Source organism: Pituophis catenifer, unplaced genomic scaffold, assembly GCF_029215685.1.
Source record: "Pituophis catenifer annectens isolate HBS135680 unplaced genomic scaffold, rPitCat1.0.hap2 SCAF_7, whole genome shotgun sequence".
Taxonomy (NCBI): domain Eukaryota; kingdom Metazoa; phylum Chordata; class Lepidosauria; order Squamata; family Colubridae; genus Pituophis; species Pituophis catenifer.
Genome location: NW_027256887.1, coordinates 7,562,129 through 7,574,365, shown reverse-complemented (window position 1 = coordinate 7,574,365; position 12,237 = coordinate 7,562,129). Strand labels below are relative to the sequence as shown.

General features: G+C 44.7%; 1 protein-coding gene across 1 annotated transcript in view; it reads right to left on the bottom strand.

Annotated features, from left to right (window-relative positions):
* PRMT8 (protein arginine methyltransferase 8) overlaps positions 1 to 12,237 on the bottom strand; it is a 76,066-nt gene that overhangs the window by 28,450 nt on the left and 35,379 nt on the right. The window contains exons 3-4 of the mRNA XM_070946601.1: positions 12,067 to 12,222; positions 9,066 to 9,129 (exon numbers count right to left, since the gene is read on the bottom strand). Coding sequence (XP_070802702.1) covers positions 9,066 to 9,129; positions 12,067 to 12,222 — 220 coding nt within the window. The remainder of the gene's footprint in view (positions 1 to 9,065; positions 9,130 to 12,066; positions 12,223 to 12,237) is intronic.

Sequence of the window (12,237 nt, the reverse complement as noted above, 5' to 3'; positions counted from 1 at the left end):
GGAAATAAGAAAAAAAAAATCATGAGGAAAAAAAGAAGAGTTGAAAGGCAGCAAAACTGGCATACGCAGCTATGCAAAAAGCTTAGGGAGAATCCAATTTATTTTTTTTTTAAAAAAGGACATATGTATGAAATGGAAACTAGACCAGGTCGGAAAGGAAAATGTTACAGAGACGTAGCCCAGAATCGTTGAAATGGTGACAAGAAAGAGAAATGCAGAAGGTGCTGAGGTTAGCAAAGGATGCTGAATATTTATTTATTTTTAAGACTTATTTAGATATGTTCAAAATAAAGGGAAAAACAAAAGAGTCAGTATATTGGCCACTCAGTGTAGAAGGAAGAATGCTAAATTAACCAAGAAAGAGCTACTCAGTACTGGGATTCAGCCAGTTCGGTCCATTTCAGGCAAACCGGTAGTAGCCACTGTGGGAGGCTCCGCCCAACCACCTGGACGTAATGCGTGAGCACTGCACATGCACAGAAGGCCATGTGCACGCGCAGACGAGGCGTGTGCACATGAAACGCACACGACCATGCACGCGCTCACATTTGCGAACCGGTAGGGAGGGTAAATGAAGGCTACTCAACTCCTATTGGGTTCACCCTTTTCCAACAAAATCTATGTGTTCCGCTAGGAAACGGAAGAAGCAGGATGGAGAGATAGGATTCGAGCCTTAAGATGGACAGAAACGTAACGCAGGGAATACCGCTTTCGTCTGATTATGTTTAAAGCGCCACAGAATCACAGGAAAGTCATCCTGAGGAATTGAAGGAAGCAGCTGATAGTTGGGCCGAATTCTTATGTATTATCTTGGCGAAATCCTCAAGTGGTGCGTGACCTAGAGGTGGAGCGCTCGCCTCACAATCAGGAGGCTGTGAGGTAGAGGTAGATATTTCTCTCTCTCTGGGCACAATGAGAATATATCTGCTGGGAGGAAATACTCCGCATTGGCGACAGGAAGGGAATCCGGCCAATAAACACTCGCTGTATTCAGTCGCCCTGACTACACCCCGATAAAAAGGGATTTACAGGGTCATAAAAAGAAGAAAGAAATTAAGTAAGTACTCCAGGAATCCTTCCTTTAAGTCCTCCTACTTCAGTATATTCATTAATGCTTTGAAGGAAGAGATGGAAGGAATGCATATCAAATGTAAAGATGATTTAAAATTGACTAGGATAACTCACATGCTAGAAGTTAAATAAAATTTCAGAATGGCCTTGATTGGATAGGAGGCATGGTGGTGCAGTGGTTAGATTGCAGTATGGCTGCCAGAAATTCAGCAGTTCGAATCTCACCAGGCTGACAAGGTTGACTCAGCCTACTGTCCTTCCGAGGTCGGTAAAATGAGGACCCAGATTGTTTGGGGGCAATAGGCTGATTCTGTAAACCGCTTAGAGAGGGCTGGAAAGCACTGTGAAGCGGTATATAAGTCTAAGTGCTATTGCTATCTCTGCAATGGTGGCACAGTGGTTAGAATGCAATATTGCAGGTTAATTCTGCCCACTGCCAGCAGTTCGATCTCAATTGGCTCAAGGCTGACTCAGCCTTCTGTCGTTCTGAGGTCGGTAAAACGAGGACCCAGATTGTTGGGGGGCAATAGGGCTGACTCTGTAAACGGCTCAGAGAGGGCCGTAAAGCACTGTGAAGCGGTATATAAGTCTAAGTGCTATTGCGATTGCTATAGAGACATGGGCTGGGAGTAATCGAATGAAATTTAACGAATTAACGTGAAAGTCTGCTTAGGAAACTAAATAGGTATATGAAGATCTCTTGCTTGGTAATTGTACTTGGGAAAACAGACATGTGATATGGCTGGGTAAAAAAAAGACGCAATTTTATGCTTGCCTTACAATTTCCAAATTACAGGAAGTAATCGTTCAACTCTATTCCTTCAATCAATCAATCAGTTTTGTTCTCTGACAATTTTAAGACGTAACCTAACCGCTGGTTATAAGTATGGAAAATGGTTATGAATTACTGTGAATTACTGTGCCAATTACTGTGGACTCCAGAGCTTTAAGAAAGATTCTGTTGTGGCTCCGTTACCTGAGCCTGTGTCATCGGCAGGAGAGGACTCCGAGAGTGAAGGAGAGGAGTTGGCAAGGCCTCCCTCTCCAGGACCCTCCTCTCTGGCAATGCCTTCGGTGTCCGCCGAAGGACAAGAGATAGGGCTGGGGCCAAGCACGTCCACGCAGCCACAGGTGGACAGTGATGAGGGAAATGAGTCTTGGCTGGATCCTCAGAAGCGTCGCAGAGATAAGCGCGCGCAACAGAAGAAAAGGCGTGCCAGGGATTAAGCTGAGTCACTGGACCAAACCCCACAGGGTATAAAAGGGGGTGAGGTGGCCATTCAGACTCTGTGACAGACAAAACTAACTACTATCGAGTCACATTGCATCTTTGGAAACAACATTATTGGCCTTGGATTTATTTTACGAACTGGACAATTCTTGAATGTGTGTATTTTGTTTGTGAGTAAAGTTCTTGGCAAGCAGCTACTGGGTTGTTGCCAAGCTTCTTATTGGAAGAATTGGTTGTCTGCCAGTTTATTTAACCCCCGGCTGTCTGTTTCTGTGCGTGTGTGAGACGGGGACAGAACAGATTCCAAGAAAATGGAAGCACTACAAGGAAGAGCAAGGAATTCAAAATTAAATCCTATGAAGACAGATCAAATGACCTTGGTGTGAAGGTTGGAGCTGGTACGGCAGGAAACAAAGATGCTTGAGCCTCACGAGAACTATTTTGTGAACTTGAAGGCAGGACAAGAAGCAACGGATAGAAATTAATCCAGGAGAGAAGCAACTGAGAACTAAGGAGAAATTTCCTGACGGATAGAACAATTAACCAGTGGAACAAATTGCCACCAGAAGTTTGTGAATGCTCCAAAACTGGAAGGTTTTTTAAGAGGAGATTGGATAACCACTTGCCTGAAATGGTGGAGGATTTCCTGCTTGAGCAGGGGATTGGACTAGAAGACCTCCAAGGTCCCTTCCAACTCTGTTATTCTATTCTATTCTATTCTATTCTATTCTATTCTATTCTATTCTATTCTATTCTACTCTACTCTACTCTACGCTCTACTCTACTCTAATCTAGTCTCTACTCTACTCTACTCTACTCTATTCTACTTTATTCTATTCTACTCTACACTCTACTCTACTCTATTCTACTCTACTCTACTCTCTACTCTACTCTACTCTACTCTACTCTACTCTCTACTCTACTCTACTCTACTCTATTTTATTTTATCCTATTCTATTATTGTCCTTCCCTTCCCTTCCCTTCCTTTCCTTCTTTCCTTTCCTTTCCTTTCCTTTCCTTTCCTTTCCTTTCCTTTCCTTTCCTTTCCTTTCCTTCCCTTCCCTTCCCTTCCCTTCCCTTCCCTTCCCTTCCCTTCCCTTCCTTTCCTTTCCTTTCCTTTCCTTTCCTTTCCTTTCTTTTCCTTTCCTTGCCTAGCCTAGCCTAGCCTATTCTTCTCTAATGAAATCAGTGTAGGAGGCCGTCTGGGTTTGCAGAAGGTGGGAGTCATCAGTATGTTGATGGTACCCAATTCTACTTCCTCCCGTCATTCAAGTCCAGAAATAATAGCTATTTTAGAACGTCTGTCGCATATTGAATGAGGAAGAGCAGCTGAAATTAAATACCGGCAAGACAAAGGTGATATTGACCGAGCTGGATTTGAACACAGAGGTCCAGCCTGTCCGGCACAGGGTTCACTCCTTTTGAGAAAAGATTCACTCCCATAGAGTGTTGTATAATCCTCACCTCCTGCTGAGTTTTCAAGTGATGGCTCTGGTGTGAAATACTTCTGAACTTTGCACCAGCAGCAAACCTTCCTGAACTGGTTGGAGTAGAGATCAGCTACCCATGGCTTAGATATAGTAGTGGCCAAAATTGTGGAAACCTTTTAGGAAAATTGTATTTTTGAGGTTTGATGGCTAATAACACAACTTTTTTTTTTGGAGTTTCAGGATAATCATATTCCGCTGCTGGAATGGCCTGGGAATAGCCCAGACCTTCGCCCAATTGGAAATCTATGTCAGAAGCCACCCAGCAATAAAACCCAGTTAATAGAAGCCATCATTCAATCTTGGTTTCACATTATAACAGCTGCGGAACTAAAAGAATTGCTTCACTCCATAGGAAGACGTTGTAAGGCCGTCATTCATGCTAAAGGTTACCCCAACTAAGTATGAACTGACATGGTGATTATTTTTATATGTCTTGTTTTTTTTTATGGTGATCATTTTTGTATATCTCGTTTTTTCTACGTGTTTCACTTTTCTTCTTTATACCGTAACTGCTATTCTAATAGCAAATCCTTCATAAAAGTTCTTGCATTACATTCTTAAATGATCTTTCCATTGATATATATTATTTATTATTATTTATTCAATTTATATACCGCCCTTCTCCTATTGGACTCAGGGTGGTGCACAGCCAAGGATAAAAAACATACCAATACAAAATTTAAAATCAATTAAAAGAATTATACAGCTTTGGCCCACAATTTAAAACAATCCAATTAAAACCCAATTTACACTTAAAAAGCTAAAAAGCTAAAAAGAGCTAAAAAGGGGGGGGTTCACGCCAGCCCTGCTTGATGGAAAAGAAAAGTTTTTAGGGCACGGCGAAAGGCCCGGAGATCCGATATCCTTCGTATCTCCGGGGGCAAATCGTTCCAGAGGGCAGGTGCTGCCACAGAGAAGGCCCTCCCCCTGGGGGTCGCCAGCCGACATTGCCTGGTTGACGGCACCCTGAGGAGTCCCTCTCTGTGGGAGCGTACTGGTCGGTGGGAGGCCAGTAATGTTATGGTACTACTCCAAAGTGGTGTTATTAACTAGTTGTAGAAAATACACTTTCCCCCAAAAGGTTTCCACAATTTTGGCCACAACTGTATATCCCTTCTTGACTACTGCAATATGCTCCAGATGGGGCTACTCTTGAAAGTCTCTGGAAGGTAATAGTTCTTGCAAAATGTGGCCCCTTGGCTGCTGAACAGTGCGGGGTAGAGGCATCTCAACCACAGGTGGGTTTCAGCAGGTTCTGACCAGTTCTAACGAACCGGTAGCGGAAATTTTGAGTAGTTCGGCGAACCGGTAGTAAAAATTCTGACTGGCCCCGCCCCCATCTGTTCTCTGCCTCCCAAGTCCCAGATGATCGGGAGGAAATGGGGATTTTGCAGTATCCTTCCCCTGGATTGGGATGGGAATGGACATTTTACAGTATCCTTCCTCTGCCATGCCCACCAAGCCACACCCACCAAGCCACACCCACAGGACCAGCAGTAAAAAAAATTTGAAACCCACCACTGATCTCAACATGCCAAATTTGTACAGCTGCCAGTTGATTCCTGGGCACAATTTAAGACAGGGATCCCCTCCCCAACTCCCGGTCCATGGACCAGCACTGGGCCACGGCATGCTAGAAACTGGGCTGCACAAACAAGCGGAGCCCCATCCACGGGATACAGGCAGCATGTGAAACCACGCCCACTCTGGTCCACGGAGAAACTTCTCTGGTGCCCCAAAGGTTGGTGGGGCCTCTGATTTAAGGCATAAGCATAACTATTCAGCTCTAAAGCTTTGAGCACCACAGGGCCTGATCATCAAATGAACCTCTCGTCCACTAAGATATGGGGGCCGAGGAAAGACATTATGGAAAATGCCCTCCAGCCCAGCCCTGTGGGTTTTTTTTGTTTGTTTTTTTAATTTGATTTATATGCTGCCCTTCTCCGGAGACTCAGGGCGGCTTACAATGCGTTAAGCAATAGCCTTCATACTTTTGTATATTTTATACAAAGTCAGCTTATTGCCCCCACAATCTGGGTCCTCAATTTACCTACCTTAGAAAGGATGGAAGGCTGAGTCAACCTTGAGCCTGGGGAGATTCAAACTTGCAGTAATTGCAGGCAGCTGAATGTTAATAACAGGCTATTAGTCTGCTGCGCCACCAGGCTCTCTGTGTTTCTGCTCACACACACACAGCTCTTTCTGAGAAGTTGCATTGTCCCACACTTCTGGATGGTTAGAAAAATCTGCAAACGCACCTTTTTTTCACAACATTTTTAGTTGTCTGTGACAATCTCAGTGTTAATTGTGTAGGGCTTTTTTTTAAAAAAAGCTTCCTATTCTGTTATTGCTTTAAAATATTTTGCTAACTGCTTCAAATATTCAACCAAGGAGAAAAAAAGGTGGAATGCAAATAAATCAACACATAACCTTCCTGTCAACTTGCAAAGCATCCCTGGCCTGCTCTCGAGTTTGCCATAGGCCAGGGGGGATTGGAAAACCGGCGAAATGGCACAGCAGCCAAAGGCAGATGCACATTCCATGCTTATCTCTCTCAAGGCTGTATCCCAGGGTTACCTACAGCAGCCGAGGAGAGTGAGCTCTACAACCCGTGAAATTGCTCAGTAGGCGAATGTGATTGATGATGGGAGGGGGGGAAACAGGGTCATAATTGGAGTGTAAATTATGTAGGGTCAGAGCTGGCTTCACTTGGGAACGTGCCGACATGAAGCTCCTAATAAATAACTGGATTTCTTTTGAAGCTTGGCTCGTGATTCATGATTTAATTAGGGCATCCGTCAGAACCCTGACACTTCACTTATTTTTATAATCAATTTGCTTTCTTAATAGATGGGCTGTGGTCAGCATAACTCTCAGCTCTCCTGTCTGGTGACATTCTGTATTATTTAGGGACAGCATTGAAGTCATATTGGAGGAATCAGAAGCGTCAGGAAAACTGGACTCCCAACACAAGGTCATCAACAGTTCTGTATCACACTTACAGGAGGTGTATGTTTGTAGGGTATGTATGTGTGTGTGCCAGAAGCTATATAGTCCTATAACTGAATACTCTTTAATGTATTACAGAATCACGAGGTGTAAAAATGAGGATCAAGCTAAATTAAACTGAAAGTATTTGTTCTTCTTGTTGTTGTTGTTTTCAAATAATCAGTCCTGACAAACTGGCATGAGTTCAGACAGGATACATTCATAACGAATGCTTCAAAATCAGGTTAGAGTGTGGTCAAACCACTGGTGGGTTCCTCCCGGTTCGGTCCGGTTCGGCCGAGCCGGTAGCGGTGATGATATGACGTCACCGAACCGGTTCTCCCCCCGCCCCCCTACCCCCCCCACGTTATTCTTACCTTTTATTTGGTCCCACCCCCAGTCTATTGCTGCCTCCTGAGTCCCAGCTGATGACTAGAGGGAAAAAAACTGTTTAAACTCTTGCCGCGGGGCTTCAAAGGGCCGTCCTACAGCTGATCAGTGTTAAAAGCAAACAAATGAGTCGGGTCGTAAGTGCGAGGACTGGTCGTAAGTGCAAGGACCTTCCAGAAATGACTCTGACCAGCTAGCCACACCCACCTAGTCACATGACCTCCAAGCCACACCCACAAAATAAGCCACGCCCACAGAACCGGTAGTAAAAAAATTTAGAACCCACCCCTGAGTCAAACCGGTAGCTAATAAGCGATTAAGACTGAAAAGCTACACAGAAATATATATATTGACTCCAGCAAAGCATTTGACAAAGTACTCCATTACATGCTGATTAAGCAGGGAGTTAAGTCTGATCTGGAGAGGTACATAGCTGGCTTGCAAATTGTCCTCAAAGAATTCTCATCAATGGTTCCCCATCAACCTGAAGAAAGATACCAAGTGGGGTGGAACATGAATTAATTTTGGGTCCACAGCAGTGGTGGGTTTCAAATTTTTTTACTACCAGTTCTGTGGGTGTGGCTTGGTGGGCGTGGCAGGGGAAGGATACTGTAAAATCTCCATTCCCACTCCACTCCAGGGGAAGGATACTGTAAAATCTTCATTTCCTCCCCAATCCAGGGGAAGGTTACTGCAAAATCCCCATTTCCTCCCGATCAGCTGGGACTCAGGAAGCAGAGAATAGATGGGGGCGGGGCCATCCAGAGGTGGTATTTATCGGTTCTCCGAACTACTCAAAATTTCTACTATCGGTTCTCCAGAACTGATCAGAACCTGCTGAATCCTACCTCTGGTCCACCGTTCTTCAGCACTTTCATAAATGATTGAGATGGAGAGATGGAGGGTATGCTTATCAAAATAGCAAATGACACCATAGAGTGGGACAGCTAATATTCTGGGGAGAAAGTAACGTGCCAGTAATTCAAATGATGTTGATAAGCTACAGAAACGGACCGGGAAGAACATAATGAAGCTTAACAGAGACACATAGAAATTTCATCATAGGAAACACAAGTCAAATGCACACATGTAGAGATGTTAAAAACCTTTGGATAAGTACCAAGTAAATGTTTTGAAAATGTTGTTAAAAAATGTTAAAAGCAAACTTAAGACAAATGGAAAAATGTCTGATCGGCTTTCCTATTTTTGTCTGAGCTGCGCTGGTAAAAAAAATAATGAAATGGAATAGCATAAGGAACATGGAAAGCAACTACAGCTGCAAAATTAATTTAGGCAATTCATTGATACCGATGGGAAGAAAGGCAGCTAACTGAATTGGCTTTTGGAGGAGGTAAGTTTATCTTGCCTATTAAAAACGGAATCAAAATGTTCCTTTTCAGAGATTTTGATCATAGGAGAAATAATTGGAGGGGGATTTATGGACTTCATTCCAAGTTCATTAACTGCTACTTATGAAACTAAGAAGAAAGACAAGGTCAGAATGATTAAAGCCCCCAAATCCAGAGAGATTCTTTAAATACCGGAAGCCACAAAACTTCTGCAGTCTTTTATCCCTAGGAAAAGTTAAATAATCATAGGAAAAGCTAAGTAATCATAGGAAAAAGTTAAGCAATTTATTTATTAAAGTTACCTACCTGTAGACCACTTTAATCTAATTGAAAGGCAGATAATTTTAATAATTAAATTCCTTTTATTGAAATAATTTCCATAAAAAAAAAACAGCATCTACAAAATTTAACGTTTGGAATGACATAAAAGTATAAGTCTTTATATCATAAATACCGTAAAACCCATCTACAAAGCATCGATTAAGACACTGAAAATAAGGAAAATGGAAACAGCAGATGGAACCGATCTTCATCGATATGTCTTACTGTGATCCAAGTGGTTGGATTTGATAATCTTTTCAGAGTAGTCAGATATACTGGAGCATTCAATCTGCAAGATAGAAAAGAAGAAGGGGGGAAAGGAAACCCAACGCTGAGCATGTTAGATGAATCAAATTGTATATGTAGACATCATAAGCTTATTCCATAGAGGCTGTTCTTCTACCAAGACAAAGGTTCCTTCCAGGGGTGGGTTCTAATTTTTTTTACTACCGGTTCTGTGGGCGTGGCTTATTTGTGGGTGTGGCTTGGAGGTCATGTGACTAGGTGGGTGTGGCTAGCTGGTCAGAGTCATTTCTGAAAGGTCCTCGCACTTACGACCAGTCCTCGCACTTACGACCCGACTCATTTGTTTGCTTTTAACACTGATCAGCTGTAGGGCGGGCCCTTTGAAGCCCCGCGGCAAGAGTTTAAACAGTTTTTTTCCCTCTAGTCATCAGCTGGGACTCAGGAGGCAGCAATAGATTGGGGGTGGGACCAAATAAAAGGTAAGAATAACGTGGGGGGGGTGGGGGGGGAGGGCAGGGGGGGGAGAACCGGTTCGGTGACGTCATATCGTCACCGCTACCGGTTCGGCCGAACCGGACCAAACCGGGAGGAGCCCACCACTGGTTCCTTCACACCTCATGTTGCTGTCTAGCACAGGGTCTCCCCAAAATGGCAACTTTAAGACTTGTGGACTTCAACTCCCAGAATTCCTCAGCCAGCATTCTAAGAATTGAAGTCCAGAGTCTATAAGTCCGTGATGGCGAACCTATGCCACGTGGAGCCATATCTGTGGGCACACAAGCGTTGCCCCAGCTCAGTTCCAGCATGCATGCGCACGCCAGCCAGCTGATTTTTTGGGCCTTTCGGGCCCACCGGAAGTCAGGAAATGGGCCGTTTCCGGCCTCCGGAGGGCCTACAGGGCGGTGAGGAAGGACATTTTCACCCTCCCCAAGCTCCAAAAAAGCCTCTGGAGCCTGGGGAGGGCGAAAACAGGCCTACTGGTCCCACCGTGCCATCACGTGCCAAAAGTGGGGGAAGCGCGGGGGGTTGCGCACACATGCCAGGGGGGCAGGGCACGGGGGGGCATTGTGTGTGAGCACACGTGCACACAATCCCCCCACGCTCCTCATGTTTTTGGCATGCGACGGCAAAAAGGTTAGCCATCACTGCTATAAGTTGTCAAATTTGGAGATCCCTGAATGAAATCAAAGAAAGCATGGCAACAAATACGAGGAGAAAAAGACGGGCTTTATTCCAATTACGGTCGTCCAATGGCCATCTCAACCCTGGCAACTTTAAGATGTGTGGACTTCAACTCCCAGAATTCCCCAGCCAGCTATGATGGCTAGTGAATTCTGGGCGTTGAAGTTCACAACTGTTGTAAGTTTAGGACTACCCATACTTACATGCTGAAGCTGCTAAGGCCACTTTGTGCCAAAAGGAAGCCTCTACTTATTCATGAAGCCAATCATTTCTCCCTCCTGCAGATCATTAATAAAAATGATGAAAGATCAAATCTTGGAGCGCTCCAATTAATATTTCACTCCAGGCTGAAAAGGAGTCCTTGATGAACGCTTGCTGAAAAATGATTGTCTAGCTAGCCAGACAGGTGTCCATTCAATTATCGTCCCATTTAATCTACAGTTAGCTAGCTTGCTCATCAGAGTAGCGTGGGCTCCTTGGTCAAGCGCTTTGCTAAAAAGAAGACGCATCATGTCTACGGCATTCGTACTGCAGAAGCCAATTGATAACGGGGAATATTTGTAGCTCAGGGTGGAAATGAGAAGTCAGTCCTTGGATGCTCCCTGAGCTTGGCTCCTCCTTGCCAGATGTTTCATTAATCAAATTAGGTAACATCATCAGTGCTGGAAGGGAGTAGGGTTTGTGGAATGGAGGAGGAGGAGAAGGAGGAAGAGGAGGAGGAGGGAGTGTGAAGAGGAAGAGGAGGACTGTGGGGTCCATGGTGTTCTCTGAGCTTGCTTTTATTATTATTATTATTATTATTATTATTATTATTATTATTATTATTATTATTATTATTATTATTATTATTATTATTATTATTATTATTTAGATTTGTATACCGCCCTACTCCCGAAGGACTCAGGGCGGTGAACAGGCACAAAATAAAACACATACATACAAAAGTTAAAAAACTAAATTAAAACTAAATTAAATAATTTCACCCCGAGACAATTAAAATTCCCAATAATTTAAAAACAAATTAAAATTTCAGTTGAAAAATTTTAAAAGAAAGGGGAGAAAATTAGGCCAGGCCGGCCTGCTGGAATAGGAGGGTTTTAAGAGCACGGCGGAAAGTGCGCAGATCCGGGATCCTCCGTATCTCCGGGGGGAGCTCGTTCCAGATAGTAGGTGCCCCCACAGAGAAGGCCCTCCCCCTGGGGGCCGCCAGTCGACATTGTTTGGCTGACGGCACCCGGAGGAGCCCCTCTCTATGAGAGCGTACCGGCCGGTGGGAGGCTGTTTGTGGTAGTACGCGGTCCCGTAAATAACCAGGTCCTAAGCCATGGAGCGTTCTAAAGGTGGTAACCAAAACCTTGAAGCGCACCCGGAAGACCACCGGGAGCCAGTGCAGCTCGCGCAGGAGAGGTGTCACACGGGAGCGCCATGTTGTTCCCATAACCACCCGCGCGGCAGCACTCTGCGCCAGTTGGAGCCTCCGGGTGCTCCTCAAGGGGAGCCTTGCTTCTTTTCTTGCAGATGTTTCGTTACCAAAGTAGGTAACATCATCAGTGCTGGAAGAGAGTAGGGTTTGTGGAATGGTGGAGGTGGTTGTGGTGGTGGAGGAAGAGGAGGAGGACTATGGGGGTCCTTGGAGGAAGGAAGACCAGGCATCAAAGGACCTCCCTATCAGGTTAGGACACTTCCCAGATGATCTCCCCAGGGCCAGATGTTTGGGAGTCCAGCTGGCAAACAGAGAGAGAGAGAAACAAACCATCGCTGCCAAAGCGAAATGATCGCTAACATCCCTTCTCCTTACCCCATAGACTTTCTTGGCTCCCGCCTTGGCAGCGAACATGGAAAGGATGCCCGTGCCGCTCCCGACATCCAGCACAACCTTCTCCTTAAAGACGTGCTTATTGTGATACATGGAATTTCGGTAGGTTAACGTGCGCACCTCGTCCTTCAGCATTTCCTGGGTTAGAGAAAA